Source organism: Anopheles merus, chromosome 3R (genome assembly GCF_017562075.2).
Source record: "Anopheles merus strain MAF chromosome 3R, AmerM5.1, whole genome shotgun sequence".
In the NCBI taxonomy this organism is placed as follows: domain Eukaryota; kingdom Metazoa; phylum Arthropoda; class Insecta; order Diptera; family Culicidae; genus Anopheles; species Anopheles merus.
This window is the reverse complement of record NC_054084.1, coordinates 29,936,661-29,952,965: the sequence shown is the minus strand read 5'-3', so window position 1 is coordinate 29,952,965 and position 16,305 is coordinate 29,936,661. Positions and strand designations below refer to the sequence as shown.

Sequence of the window (16,305 nt, the reverse complement as noted above, 5' to 3'; positions counted from 1 at the left end):
TGCATTTGATTCAATTTGGATTGAAAAAAAAAAGCTCAGTTTTGCGAGTGGCGAGCAATTTTATGTGAATATGTTTGATTTTGGGAGATGGAAAGAGGTGAATTCTGATTTGCGTTGATCGTACTATGTTTGTGTTTAAAGAATTTTAATAATTTTTGCTAGCTTAGTTTTGGTTATGTTTAAATTTTTCCGTATTTTGTTTAAAAAATAAATAAAAAATAACACAAACATATATTGATGGAAATATCAGCTTTGCTTATTTCATCAAAAGTAAAAGCTGAATTATTTTCATTGATGCACTATGAGTTAGCGATTCATCATACATTATTACAGCGTACATTATTCATCTCTTGTCGCCATATTACAACTTATTTATTGCTTTGTCCAATCATTTTCTATCATGAGGTTATGTATGTGTGGGACGCACTCTTCTTTCATTATTTGTAGAATAATCTTTTATTATTTGCTTCTTTTTAACCCACTTTGTTTATTGGGTTTGAAGCTGTTGAAACAAGACTTATATTGAATCTAGTTTTCATTTTTTGGGGCCGGTTTAGAGGTACAGTCGTCAACTTGTACGACTTAACAACATGCCCGTCATGGATGGGTTCAAGCCCCGATTAGATCGTGCCCCATACGTAGGACTGACTATCCTGCTATGGTAACAATAAGTCACTGAAAGCCAAGCTCACTTAACTAGTAGGTAGGCCTTGACCGACAGCGGTTGTTGTGCCAAAGAAGAAGAAGACTTTTTCATTTTATGGTCATATTTTATTTGATAGATATTCCATTGCCTTTTAGTTAACAATAATATTTTATGATTTTATCTATTTACATTATTCAAGCGTATTTCCCTTGCAATTGAAAATACAATGAAACTTGTTGGCAAATACTAAAGATCCAAATCTAAAGTTTAGCTATTAAAAAGCATCAATGATATCTGCAAATTTAGTTTTTACTTTAAAAACAGAATTCAACAACATTCCCGAATTTAACCTCTAAAAGGCGTCTACTCTAGACGTTGCTCAGAGTCAAGTAGCTAAGAAAGTCTTGAAAACATTTTTCTCTCGAAATTTTATTACTATTTTCATAAACCATTTACTACAATATGCTACAAAAAATAAATTTTTCATTTGAAAACACAGTAAAATTGCACATCCTTCCAAAAAACCACACATCTTCATTACGACGCTAGCGCCACCTGCTGCGAACTGTCAAAAGCACCATCCATGGTTCCTAACTTCGCTAAAACTCTTTCCCTCTTTCGCCCATTCCCGCTCCACCTTTTAGTGATACCATATCCTTCCAAAAAACCGACTCCTGAACCACGTGCCGAACGTGCACCCGAACCAAATCAAAACAATGAGGGGAAAGCGGCCCAGCGCCGGCGCAGCTGCCACCATTCGACCGGCGAAAAGATCCGCCAGCATCCGTTCGGGCCCCGTTCGGATCCTTCGTAGCACACCCGAAACCGAAACACACGCGCTCGCCCCGTCGGCGGAACGCGCACTCGGAAGTTGACATCCGCTTCCGACGGCCAGTTGCATTCGGTGGTTCGCGTGAATCGGTCGCAGCACGTCCGTCGTTCGTGTGTGTCTCCGCTTCCGGTTGAATCGAGAAGAACGTCGTCTTTGGCTGCGGGATAGTGAATGGTTGGTTAATTTGAAATCAAAATAAAACAGCAATTAATTGATTTGTTGAGAAGATGAAATGAGTTTGAGGTTTGGGCACGTTAAAAGTCCGTGATTTTGTGTTTGCAATCGAAACAAGCTATCGGGAAGAGAGTGTAAACATTCTAACCGTCCTAACGCACTGTATATTGGTTGTTGATTGCACTTCTGCACAAACATGCCGGGAAAGTGAGTGTAAAAAGTTGTGCAGCGTGCACGTGTTCCACCACCACCGCGAGAAGTGCATTAGGACGTCGAGAACGCATTCCCGCTGGGAGTGCAGCGGTGGCATTTCGAGACCCACTGTGACGCCGTGTGCAGTAACGTGGAAAAAGGTAGTGCAGAGTGGCACTTTAAATCGACGTTCGACATACCATACCGTACGGAGTGTTGTGTGCACACGCTTTTTCCACGTTCGCATTTCGTAGCTTTGTGTCGTGTATGTCGGCTACAGCACTGACCTGGATTCAGATGATTCCGATTATTATTAAAAACCAGCAACATGACCGAGTGAGAAAACAGATCAAATGAAACTGGTAAAAGGTGAAACTTTTCCCCAGAAAACAGGAAGTTCTGCTAGCGGGTGAAACAGGGGGGAAGGGGTGAGAAAATCTAGCACAGAAAATGCCCCCTCGTGCTCGGACAGCAACGGTCCAGCAAAACCACCACCACGGGCAGCAACAACGGAACGACCGTCCGGCATACCACAAAATCGTTAGTTGTGCGACAGTGGTCATAATTAATCATTATTATTGCCCCGTGTGTACCGGGTTTCCGGGAGAAGCGAGGATGATGACCGAGGAAGGACCAGGTCGGACCGAGGTTAAGTCATACACACACACACACACCAGTCGTCGCCGGCTTAATACGCTCATAAAACACACGCCACAGCACATCAAAGCCGCCGAGCGCACACACAGATACGGCGAAAGTGTGAATTAAACGCTTGTTTTATGTTTACGCTCGGTGCGCTTTTGTGACTTGTTGTCCCGTGGGGAGTGTAGGGGAGAGAGAGTAAGATATAGAGAGAGCGAGAGAGAGAGAGAGAGAGAGAGAGAGAGAGAGAGAGAGAAGCCATCTCAGGACGATAGAACTGTGTCCTTCGATGCGCTTTCAAGCTGAAAGGAACGGCCCGGCACCGGAAAATGAGCGGAAAACCCTCCCATGGTTTTCCGCTTTCCTTCTAATTGTGAGTACGGAGTGTTTGTGTCTGAGGAAGTTTGGTGGGTAAAAGAATCAGCAGAGAGAACAAAAAGCAACACCAAACTGTACACGAAAGACTGATGAGTGGGAAAAGCTACGCAAAGAAGCGTAAAAATAGATCGAAGAAAATAAGCACGGAAATGAAAAGCTAACAACCTTGCAGGAGGGGTGGGAAAAATGAACCGACTGGAAGGAAGGTAGCCTGCCATGAGAGGGCACGGAAAATTGGATAATTGATGAGCTCAATGAGAAAGTTTAACGAATTTCGGTGCTATCGCAACGGTGACGATCTTGCGTTGAGCTTTGTGGGTTTTTTTGTTTTCACGCTCCCCATTTTTCCAACAAGATCTTAATTCTAGACCATGTTTCCCGGTGGGCGCTGCTGAGCTACTGAAATGCGCAAAAATCAGTATGACTGCTTCCAGTTAGATTTTTTCATCGTTTTGAATCAGAAAAACGAAGCGTTAATTATCCCCCGGCCCGAGGGACACTCGAACAATGGCAGCAGATTTAGCCGTAGCATTTATCTTCCTTCAAGTGAGAAACAACTTCCCTGCCCTTCCAGCGGGTGGAAAGCGTTGAGGCAGCGTTTTTCCTTGCCTGACGTCGAATTTGCATTGCAAGAAAAGCGAAATGGGAAGGTGAATAAAAGGAGAAAAATGGGAAACAGTTCAGTTCGTTTTAAATGAACTAAACTCGGATGGTTTGTTTTCGGTCCACGTTCGGTTGTCCCTTTGATGCACCTTGCACCATAAATCGGAATGATTAATGGGTGGAAAAGTGAAAAGAAAAAATTGTAGAAAACTTTCAACGCCACCAAACAAACTCGTACAATTGAAGCTCGAACGAAGAGTCACAGTAAATAATAGTAAACAAACCACGTTAATGAATGCCGCTGGCAGACAGCACACCAAAGTGGTCCAGTTCTGTCACCCGTTAGGCGACCCCCGTGGACCCGAGGGGGTCTTTGACTGATGAAGAACATTTGCATGCCGCTTGCTTCGCTATTTCCTATTGCCAACTCTTCATTTTGTAAGCCGTGTGGCCGTTTGCAAAGAAAGGGGTTTGCTTTGTCAGGTGTGTTGTTTCTCTCTTTTTTTTTCTCTCTCGTTGCCTTTTCATTGTCTATTGAGTTTACTTTTTCATTTGTTATATTTTTGCCGATTTTGTTTTTTCTTCGTCCCTTTTCTTCATCCTTCCGACACACGATCTTTCTACTTAAAAAGCGCCCCCCCAAAATTCGCTCGTTTTGTCTACCTTTACTTTCCCACTCAGACAGGGTATCGTTTTTTTTTCTGGCATAACGCTGGCTTTTGTAAAGTTTTTCTTCACATTCCAGCTCTTTTTTTTTTGCTTCGATCTTAATTTTCATTTCAATGGGTCACCATCCGGTAACCAACCTCTTTCTTTATTTTACTTGTTCGTTTTGTTTTCATTGTGTAGCTTCCGTTTCTTTTTTTCTGTAGGTCCCTTGCTTGTTCAAAGTTTATTTTTCTATCGGGCTCTATCTCGTTAGGCAGCGGCATAGGTACTGTCGCCGCCGGCTAGCCACCCGGCGCTGACCGGTTCGACGGCTGTTTTTTTTGTGTGTGTACCTGTGATCAGTTTACTTCGTCGTTTCATTTTCAGGCCTGAAAAGGTTGAATAGTATGCGGTTTTTTTTGTGCTGTTGGTGCCTTCTATGCCTCCCACTGTCTGTGTGTTTGTGTTGTGTTTGCCAGTTTTTGTTTTGCAATTCATTTTATCGTTTTGTAAAGGTGTTTTCGGATTTTTTAATCCTTCTTTTCATTAAAGTCACTCTTGGGGAAAAAAAGGAGACGAAAGAAATGTTTTTGTGTATGTGTGTGTGTGTGGCCCCTTTTGACCCTCAAACTGACCACTCTTGAACGGTCTTGCTTTTGATTGAATTTTTGTACTCGCCAGACACTAGCAGACGCAGCGGGCGTTTTAATTAAATTTTAAAAATATGCCAAATATGCCTTGGAAGTTGAACGAGTTTGGGGGGATTCTGGGGTGAAGGGCATCATTTAATTTGACTTCACTTTTTTTAAAGCCTTACACTGTAATTTCAAAATAATGATTGAAAAAACAACACTTCATCTAGTTCAATAAATTGTGTTCACAGTTGAAGTTATTTAAAACATTCTTGAAAAATATGTATTTTACCTACTTTAGCCCTACAAGCTACTTTGAACACATTTGATGTTTAATCAGCGTACTAAGAGGCCCCTTTTTAAGCTGCTGCTTCCTTTTCAGGATCAATCAAGTGCCTTTCAAGTGGGTTTCCAGTGATCCACAGCGGGGCACAAAATTGGCTCCCCACGCCACCGAAGAAGGTCAGCGGTTCATCTCATTTTACGCCTCTGTCCCCATTTACTGTGTGAGTGTGTGTGTACTATACCTTTGGTACCTTTTACCTTTGCTAGCCAGCAACGGTAGGAGCTGATCTGGACCAGCGTTTTCACCTCACTTCAGCACTGAATAATTAACCCTTTTGCCCATCGGAGCTGCGCCAGCTGAACCCATTCCCATGTGGTACCTCTGGGCACCCCGGGGAGGACACAGTACCTGCTGTCTATCTGCCACCCCCCAACCCCCGGCCAGGAGGATGGATTACAACCCAAAAGGGCCCCCGTAGTAAGAAACGGTGTCGAACACTCTCCGTCCGCTCGGTTGTCAATTTTTTGATGTTATATGCTTATGAAATGATGTTGCCACCTGTCGGGATATAGAAAGGTGGGCGCAACGACATCGTTCCAATTCGTTCCCTTTCTTCCACTTCTTGTTTTGTGCTGCCCTAGCCACTTTCATCTTCGTAAATCACGAAGGGACTAATCTAATTTTCCCTAAAGCAAATAAAAGGAATGGCTCATGAATTATTTACCGAAAACAAACGGCAGCTCCTCAGCTAAAGCAGGTCCGCGCTGGAGTGAGAAAGGTTCGATGATGTTTGCCCTCTTGCCATCTCCCTTCCCCCAACAGGGGAACACCGAAAGCGTCAATGGGTCACGGTGAAGTGTCAACTTTCGGGCCAACTATCCGACCCAAGAACCGACGAAAAAGGGTTCGGACCACCATTAGCCAGCAAAGCAAAGAATTGTACTACCACCCACTCCCTCCTTGCGTTTGCTTTACGATGGTACGGTAATTTTCGAGTTTCGATAGCCACCCAGCCACCCCCCCCCTGCAGTGAAGCTAGTGGCTGTTAGTTCTGTTCAGATGGTTGGCTGGCTGGCTGGCTGGTTGACTGGCGTGCCTTGATCCTATAAGCAAATGTTATTAGCAAAAACAAAACAAAAAACGCCCCGTCCAAGTCCGACGTCCGAAACGCGCCCCGTCGTCGTTGAGCCGGCGAGAGATTGCCATCTTAATGGTGTCGTGAGCACGTCCGGCTCCGAAAAAAGGTTCACTTTCGTGCGTCGATATGTGGTGCCGTAATTGCGATAATAGGACCACATTTCGACCACATTAGCGGGCCCCGTTTTGGGGCTGGTCATTCGGTGGTGGATTCGGATGCTTGGCCTGAGGATGTTCACTGTTGCACTGGTAATGCCGGGCCGGGCTAGAACGGGCTGCTCCTTGGAAAGTGGGGATGAGATTAAAAGAAAGGCAAGTGAGCCGATTAGGTTAAGATGCAGCATTAACGGCGGAGTTTGTGGTTCGTTTTATCGGCCGAGAGTGTAATGATTATTGTCCCATTAGCATTGATTTCATTGATTGGAGGTGAGATGGAGTTTGGTGAGATGGAGTTTGATGCATTGAAGTACTCCAGCTAAAAGCTTGTATTGAAAGAGAAGGATCTTTACAAGGCTTTAAGCCTTCCTTCCATTCCCATGGAATTCCCCAGTTTCTTCCAGTTTCATCCCTTCAAACGCATTTCTTTGCCTTGCAACAACTTGTTGTGGGCGCTAAAACAAATTTCTTCCCACCTACCAAACGCTCCATCAAGCAAGGGGTTGATTATCCTCATGAAATATTAGCGCCACAAAACTCTGGCCGACCTTAGCCGGCAGGAAAACTACTCAATTATGTGCGCTTCGGCTAGTTAGAGGCCGGTGTATGGTGAACGATGCTCCTGCGGCGAAGAGAGGCCGACATTTTACTCATCCAGCAGGTCGTCCGGCTAGCAAGAGGTTGCGGTTTGGTCCGTCCCATTCCTCCGGTCATTATCCACCGTCCAGGGAAATAATTCTTTAATTTTCCTATTACTTATTTATGCTTGAAATTACTTCCTCTCGCCCTGGGTACGAGCTGTGTGATGAGCGCAGTTTTCCCTTGGCAGGTAGCACCCCGTCCATCCCCGGGGGAAGGAAAGTGCTCAGTACAATCGTTTCGATTTTTTTTGCTTCTTCTTCTTGCCAGTCTTTTGTTCATCGCACGGGGGTCGGTAGATACTGGAAAATAAAACGGAATAGTGGGAGTTGAGCGTAGAACAAAAAAAACAACATCCACCAAAAGAACATTGTTAGTTGTTTGGTTTTTGAAGGAACAGCACAACAGAAACGGATCCCGTCAGGCTCCCGTTTTGTGCCCGGAAGGATGAAACACTAGAGTCTTTTAACGGAGACGTAGTGTTTTCGTTTTCGAGCAGGTAGTGCTTCACCGAATTCGAGTGCTCTTCTGGTTGGAGCAACTCTCCAGCTTGTTTTTTATTTTCTGAGAAGCATAAATACTTAAAACTGTTAGAGTATGCTTTAGCCATTAGGCGTTAGGGCGTAATCTATTTCATTAGCTTAATTTTACAATACAAACGCCGATTGGGTGGAAATTTTAGCAAGGGATTGGGTTTTCCCCGAAACACTGTTTTTCAGCTTTTCTATGATTAATGTTTAACGACAATTGAACGACAATCTACAAAGAGCAATGCTTCGCTTAATCTGTTTGCAGAGGATTTTATCATTTCTTAGGCTTTTTCAAGATGGAAGAGAGTTGTCAATAGTGATGTAATTTTTAGACGTTATTAAATTGACAATTTTGAAAAGAATTTTTGGAATCAGCTTTAATCTTTCATCTAAGCTTTCTTCCTTTTCTCTCAATTTATAGTTATAGAAAAGTAATTATTCGTTTTTTATGTTGTTAATTATCAAGACTGATCTGCAGAACTGCCCGCAAGTTTGACTGATGTTAGTCCAAACACTGATTTGAACATTAAATTAAATAAATCGGGGATAAATCGAGCTTTCTTGTAATGTAAATGATTGTAATTCAGAACACTATATAATAATCATCCCGGTTAAAAAGATCAACATAATGAACGGTTGTAGTTGAAGTTTATTGTACACCAATGACAGTATTAAAGCATTGAATTTTTTGAAAAAGGTCAGATTGCTGATCAAATGGTTTAATGTCAATTTGTAATTTATCTTGAACAATTTAAATGTTGTCTTTAAACATCTTTCAATGCTTTAATTTGATTTTTATTTTACTCAAATGACCGCATTAATGCTTTTAACTACTTGTAAAAGCCCACACAACCTTAAATTCTATCTGATTTTATTGTAAATTGTAATTTATCCTGAAAAAGCTGTTAAGTGCTCTACAACCACTAGTTGTAGTTGCTATATTTGCCCTACTTCACAGTGGCAGGGGCAACAAAAATACATGATTGAAATAATCAATCGTCCATGCAAACATCTCAACGAAAAAAAAAACAACTCAAACGTTCCCCTTCAACCCATTACCGTAGCACCCACTTCAATCGCTCTCGGTCCCGTGTACAACTTGTCTTTCATCGGTGTTTAATCAAAACTTTTGCCCACTCCTTCTCGGTGCTCACACTGCACCTTCTCGATCGGTGCTCGATTAGCCGATCGGAACGTGAACAGATGGCCCAAAACTAACAAAATTCAATTAACGCAAACCGGACTAACTTTCCCGTCCAGACACGGTTGCCGGTGCGTGCAAACGGTTTCCGACCCGTTCAAATTCCTGTTAGTTTAGCATTTCGTATTCTGTGTGCGGTTAGCCTTCACGCGTGCGTTTTTTTTCCCCCACATTTTGCTTTGTTGCATATGTTCAACCGGCAACCGACACAGCTTCACGAACTTTATCGTTTCGATCTGGCTATCTGGTTGGGATGGAATGGTAGGCGGCCGATAGTGTTTGTCTACGTCAGCGCAAAGCTACTGCCCGTGAGTCCGTCCGATAGAGCGGTGAAACCGCATTAGCATCATTAACCATGATGAGAAAAAGGGTTTTATCATGCGGCGATGGAACGAGATTACTGTAATGGGAAAAACCAATGTTATTTAGACATTTTCCAAAGCGAAAGCTCTAAAAGCGAGGCTGTGAGTTGTAAAAATAGAGCTTCTGTCATGCAGTTGCATACTTTTAGGCGAATATTATGAAGATAGAGATATCATTCAACTATTCCATGCCACAAATCACAAATCAATATCTAATGGAAATTTGTAGTAAACTAAATCGATATAATAGTTTATGTAATATTCAAGATTCCCTTTAATCAATAAAGAAACCAAGCAACAGAAGGCTCTCCCACCCTCTCTTTTGCTTTCCGATTTAAATTTTTTCTCCTGCCTAAGGCAACGCCACAATCAATGGAGGCAATGTTTTTTACACGTATCCATGAGCCTGCAAGTTAGATAGCAATTCTCCAAGGAACACCCCTTGCAGGCTTCTTCTCCGGACAATGTTGTGCAACATGCAGCAAAGACTACATCATTCCCAACTCAACCGACCGGAATTCGGAACTGCTTATGCTCCCGCTACGACGCAAGCACGAAGTATTGTTTTCAAAAGCATGTCACCTTCCCATCACCATCCCAACAGTGATGGACGACAGGAAGAAAACGAGGAGATGTAGCATACAAAAAAAAACCCACACACGCACACACCAATTCCTTTCCTATCGCTTCGCTCCATCCTTACGTAAATGTGACGTTAAGGATAGGATTTGCTCGGCACGACAGGAAGAAAAAGGTACGACCAACAAAACGAACAACAACGAAGAAAAAATCCATCTCACCCATGCTCTGGCACTTCAGATGAAAGCATTCCATTCCGTAAGAGCTACAAGGTTAGCTTCGTAGCTTACCGGATGCCACGTGTGGCTTCTTCGTACGAAAGTAAACAGCTCCTGCCGTTGCCTGTTTACGCAAACCTGACGACTCCTACCGTCAGTCAGTCCGAAGCAAGCGACGAACGAACTGCCGAACGGTCAAACAATCCGGTGCTTACCGTGCTGCCACCGAGGGATATTATCAAACAAAGCAACCGACAGCAGCAGCAGTAGCAGCAGTAGTATCCGGGTCGAACGGGTTTGCGGTGTTGGGTCCTTTCCCGTGGGCCTTCTTGTTTGCATGTCGGCAATCTTCGACGTGTAAGCGACATCTAGCAAGCCAGTGAGAATTTTTCCATTCGATGTGTGAGTGTGTGGGTAAGCATTATTTACATAGTGCCATAGTTCCACCGCAGTGTGATCCTTTGCCGAGGACATTCCGGCAGCAACACTTCGGGGGGAAAGGGATGTATCCTTTGCTTAACCCCTCGGGTAGCCTCCGTATCAACTTTCTTGGAAGATGTGGCAAGTGTCTGGAGCGCTGGAGGTGGATAAAATTTGCGGAAGCTTTCCATCACCGGAACGGATTCCTGCCGCAACGCGCCCTCAATCTAAACCGCATGCCAGCAGAAAAGTCCGGCCCTCGTCCCTCGGCTGCCGAATCATTCTAAATCTGATTATTCAAATGACACTGACACGATGCTGTCTGCCCGGTTTTCGCCAACCTGCTCGGGGCTTTGCTCAGCTGACAATCGACACTTTGCTGGCGCTGGTGCTGATGGTGTCACTCAAGGAATATTGGGAAGCTAACTCACGAAGAGAAGCAGCACAGCAACAACAAAAAAGCACCCAAGAAGTGATGGGAGTCGAATCGTAAATTCTGATTTTCCGATGACATTGACACTAAGCGAGTTGAACGCGTTTCGGTGCCAGGGTAGGGTGGATCCACAAATTCACACGTTTGCGGGAGCAAGTGACACCCGGGGATGTATCATAAGCAGTATTTGCTTTCCTTCGCGCGTAATGCTCCCAACATGGTGGGCAAGAATGTGGATCAGAATATTCACACTCACACGTTTGGTTACTACTGTGTGTGCGGGGAGTGTTTTGTACGTGAAAGATGATATAAATTACATTTAATCCCCTCCCGTGCGAGCAAGAGGCGGCTCAGAAAGCCACCATACTGTAGCTGACAGTTGCCTGTCAGCGAAGGTGTGTATGTGATCGGGGAATCTTTTTTTTCTCCTCATTTTCTCCCTTTCTTTGTCACTCAAAAACCATTTCAACAAATGCGAGATGACGGCATGGATGGCACGGAGCACGGGGACATTGGTTAACGAGAGAGATCGTATTGCGGCGACGAATGTTGCCCGAATGCATTTGCAGTATGGTTTTTGCATAATTTTGAAGTGTTCGAATTCGCCGCGAAAGCGTATCTTATTTCAATGGAAATGTGAGGTGAATGTGTTGCGCTGTCTGTGGCAGGTCATTTGTGGGAGTTGCGTGTCAACGAACAAAAAATACTTATTGAAGGGTGCTTGGGGTTTACAGTGTCTACTAAGAAATTTCGCTGTAATGTTGGTTGCAATAAACGGGAGTTTCTTAATTTCGACATTGTGCGGGTAAATTTTTATTTTCATTCTCTATAAACGTTCATAGCCATTTATCCATTGTTTCTTTAAATTGGAAAAATTGAAATGAATTAAAATAGAAAATAAACACAAGGCAGGAGACACACCAAAAATGCACGAACCAGAGATAACGAAGGTTAAAATCCTATTAGAATTATAATTGGAATGGAAAAATAAAAATTATTAAGCTTTGTTTCTTGTAACTCATAACAAAAATGTGCGCCTGAAAGTATGCATTTTCCGTTACAAATGTACCATGTTAAGCTTTTTCTACCATGATCGTACCATGATAAGCGATTTGATTCTTCACTATAAATGTCAAATAAGCGTTGCTTTACACAATATTTCTGAAGATTTTTTTTTTGGGATTGGGCCTTAGTTCCTCTGATTGAATGTCATTTTTCTTCGCTAGAGTCTTTTCAACAAATATGCACCAACCTTAACGTACCAAAAACTATTACGCCATACAAACTTGCCGGCCAAAAACATCCAATCATCCGTACACATACAACTTATAGCAGACCCATCCAACCGTGACGGGCATCGAAACGGCACAAGTACGGTCGACTTACTTGCGCTGTGATTGTTTACCAGTTTCGAACCATTGCATTTACATGCCCAGGCAAGCACTACACTACAATGCAAATAAACCCACTAAAAGCGTTGCACTGAAAGTAAAAAGTAAAAAATCAAGCTTGCAAATAAAAGCCTGAAATCGATTGATATCGAGCGCAGGCTTATCGTTGCATTGCACTAGATGGAGTGGGATGGAGTTTTAATCAGATTGATGAGATAGGGGAGTTTAACGAATATCGTTCTGTTATCATTCCACACATTAATTAACAGGAAATAGCTTTTTGTTTTTGCATGCCTGTTTGTTTGTTTCCTGCTAGTGAAAATCGAACGTAAAAATTTCGAACAAAAACAATCACACAAAACAGATAAATGATTAAATACTTCAACCAGCAAAGCCTTTTTTGGATGCATTCGTACGAATATCAGTTCCAGTAGCATCCATTAATGGCAATTATTGTTGCTCAAGCGATAAGTAATTGCATAAATACGGTTATCGAGTGAAACAAAAAGCCTCACAAATTGCCTCACACTGCCATCGTATGGAGTCGTAGTTTGATTTACTTAACAGATCTCTGTAGATGAGGCTCGGTTACATCCTTTACCGTCACCGTAGACACGGCACGAGCTGGTACGATAAAAGTCATCAAAACTCGAGCCAGTATCTTTTAATTGCAGTAGATTATGACCTCGGATTAGCATGTAACAGGTCCATACTGTACCCATACACAGCTCTTTGAAACCTATCGAAAGTTAGCTTATGATAATCCACTGACACTGACACGAAACAAACCCCCGGTCAGGATCCCCACCATCCTCCTCCTTATGGCGAGCTTCATTAATCAGTTCACCCTCCACGGCAGCGATGCGCACCCTTAACGCGCACGGGATGACGGGCAGTTTTCCTCCCTCTGATCACAGGACAGCATATATTTATTTATCGTGCACGAGCACTTTGCACTTTTGTGCCCTCGTGTGTACTCACACTCACACACACACACACGCGGCAACTCTTCTCCACGCTCGGAATGTCCAGCACGCTCGGTACGATACGCGAACGGGGCCGTTGTTTATATTCAATTTGAGCGCTGAATTAAAGCAGACTGCAATTAGTGCTGTGCACCGGGCCGAGTGGGGTTGTTTGTGCACCAGCTAGGATGGTGGTGGTGTGGTGGTCGGATCATGTTAAATTGACTCGATGTTTGCCCCGACCAGTCCAGTCAACCGGTCGGTGGCAAGGCTCCCACCGGGAGTTCCCACAAACGCCCGGTGTGCAACGAGATAACGAGCCCGCGTGCCTAGCGTGCGGGTTTACAAAGTGCATAAGCGGCACCTCAACTCGTCCCATTCATCTTTTCCAAACTACAGGATACAAAGCCTCGGAGCAGTGGCTGACGGAGCAGATGCAATCATTAACCTCTAGCATCCTTTGCTGCCTGTCGAATATTGATGCACCAGCTCGCTTCACGTCAAGCCCCACCACCCATCCTAGCCCACTGATCGGATTTTGAAGTGCAGTGCGAACAACGCCACGCCATTCCAGGCTGCATCCTTCCTTGCCCTCTCTCTCTCTCTGTACAAGCGGCGAATCTTGTTTTATTGCTCGTTAATTAATTTGCTCACTGCAAACCTTTCAACCCTTCGCGCTCGGAGTTTAATATTCTTCAACTCTTCTATCTCATTTGTTTTCTTTTTTTTGCACTTCCAGCACATACAGACACACGCAGATAGATCAGCACCGCCATTTTCCGCTTCGTGAGTGACGTGGTGGCAGGCGAACAAGAGCAATGGAAATGCAGTGAACACGGCACGAGCACGTGCACGGGCGCGTTTTGTGCGCGAATTCACAATTCGCCAAAGTGGTGGGCCAACCAACGGTCCAAAAGGAACGTTGAAGCAAAAAAAAAAAAAAAAAAAAAACACTCAAAAAGCAGAAAGCGGAAAATTCACAAGTGCAGGAAAAATTGCTGTGCTGTCAGAGTTCGGTGCCACTTTGACCGCGAGAGGGTCCCAAAAACAGCATGAAAGGGAGCGTTCAGTGTGTAAATAATTAAAAACGATAAATGACAATTTGAAAATAATTACGCGCTGCACTACGTGTACGTGTGTGTGTGTGTATTTGTGCCCACTTTCAACCGGACCGGTGAAAGTGTATGTGTGCTTTTAATGCTAGTGTGTGCTGTGCAAAAAAAAAGATTGTCTGTGCGAGCAAATTTGAAGTCGGTTTAAAAGCTTAAACCTTGCGTGCACAAACACACAAAACATAATCCGGGATGGAAGCATAAAAGGGTCCGCAGCAGCAGCATCATCAAACACGGAGATGATAGAGTGGAGGGGAAGCATGTTTGCATCCCCGGACAGCTACCGCTGTGTACACGTATTAAAACATTAATCAACCTTAAAACTTTAACGAACGTGAGAGTGTGAGTGTGCGTATGTGTGTGAGTGCAGTTGTGAAGTGCGTGAGGTTAAGTGAAGTGCATGCAGAATCGATTGAGAACGTGAAAAGTGAATCTACTGATTGAATGGTATTTTCAAAGTGGAAATATTTTGGTCGCGAAAGGAAAAAAATGTAGTTAATTAATGTTGAAAAATAAATACATGCAAAACGAGCAAACATAAGTGTAAAAGTGAATATTATTAACAACATAAATGTAAAAGTAATGTTTTAACCATACAAAAAAGAGGTCAAACCAAGCAGCAAAACTAAAACAAAAACCCAGTTGAGATGATAACGGAGATGAAAAAGTCACATAAAATACATTGCGTGAGGTGAAAAATCAGTTTCCAAAAAAGAAAGTGAATCAAAAATAACCGAAAAGTGAAATTCAAGTGAAGGAAAAACAAACACACACTCGCCCACTGAAAAACCATCCATCAACGGGCTTTAGGAGCGAAAGGCTTTGCTGCACCTGTCCGGTGATGCGCATCGAGCCGCAGCTGATTGGCAGCAGCGTAAAAATGGATTCTCGGAAGGCCCGGCGGTGCTTTCTGCTGATCCGTGCCGGATCGATATTTTTAATCGGGATCATAATTTTCCTCCCAGGTAGGTTGGTGTGTTAGTGTGTGTGTGTGTGTGTCTGTATGTTAATTTAACTTTTGAGGTCCAGCGAGAGTTGCGTTAAAGTTAAGTTGCCAGTTGCCAGTTCCCGGGATGAGCTGCTCTTGCTGCTACCGACGTGGTACAAAGTTGCCGAACCATAATGATTTGTTAAAAAACAGGGCTGCTTTTTTCGTTTCTCGTCCACTGGTGTAGACTAGCACAAGCCCTTGTAATGGGGAATTAAATTGCAAATGAAAACTGACGTCTGGTGGTCGGATGGAGCCGGAACGAATTAAATTAACTCTTTGCAAGTAATCAATTTTAGTTGCTGGAATGTTGTAATGAAATCTCTGATTGCTTCAAACCATAGAGGGCACGTCCCCGGTGCGATCACTTCTCGATAATTACGGTAACACAATCAAAGGCTCATAAAATGTCTGATTCTCCTCGCTATCTTTCTCTCTCTCTCTCCTTCTCTTTGTAATGCCTCGAAACGGGGGGTGTTTTGATTTTATGAACATAAATTATTCCAAAAACTTCACCTTTACCCCTTTGCTGCTCACACACAATTCATGTTCAGCAACATTCCTACCTGCTTCCTGCAAAGCAACGCCACTCCAGATGGTTGCTTTCGTAGACGTTCCACTGATTTGCTTTCGTTTACATTGCTGGCTGGTTAGCTGCTGGGCAGGAAAGCAGGTCAGGAAGATGAGTTTAAACGAGTGTGCTAGCCCCACCAACAGGTATCCGTTGTCGTGCGGCACTCTGCTAGTGGGAAAGTGGGAAAGAATCTCAGCCCGGCAAGTGCTGCCGTCTGTAGTGGCGATGCTTTCACTTCCCGTCTTACACACTTACACACGGGCTAGCAAGGATAACCGAGATAAGACACCAGTCATCTGAACTGTTCCTAGAAAGAACGCAAACATTCCTTGCCTTGCGATAAGACGTACGGAGGAGAAAGCTTTTCCGCTCTTTTGCACCGACCATGCAGCCAGTGCTCGAGACGTGCCGGAGAAAGATTAGAAACGAGCTAACCCGGCTGCAAAGGCAAAAAACGGGAAGCAAAAAGACTCTCCCCAGCATGACTGTTTGGCTATTTCCTGGACCAGGGTTTTTCCATCAAGGCTATTTATGAAAAGTGGTCAGAAGAGTCAGCAGTGAGTGTTT

The 16,305-nt window shown here is 43.7% G+C and overlaps 1 protein-coding gene across 1 annotated transcript in view; it reads left to right on the top strand.

Annotated features, from left to right (window-relative positions):
• Positions 1-1,510: 1,510 nt before the first annotated feature.
• Positions 1,511-16,305, top strand: part of LOC121597004 — a 95,927-nt gene continuing 81,132 nt past the window's right edge. The window contains exons 1-2 of the mRNA XM_041922450.1: positions 1,511-1,652; positions 13,804-15,141. Coding sequence (XP_041778384.1) covers positions 15,018-15,141 — 124 coding nt within the window. The 5' untranslated portion in view covers positions 1,511-1,652; positions 13,804-15,017. The remainder of the gene's footprint in view (positions 1,653-13,803; positions 15,142-16,305) is intronic.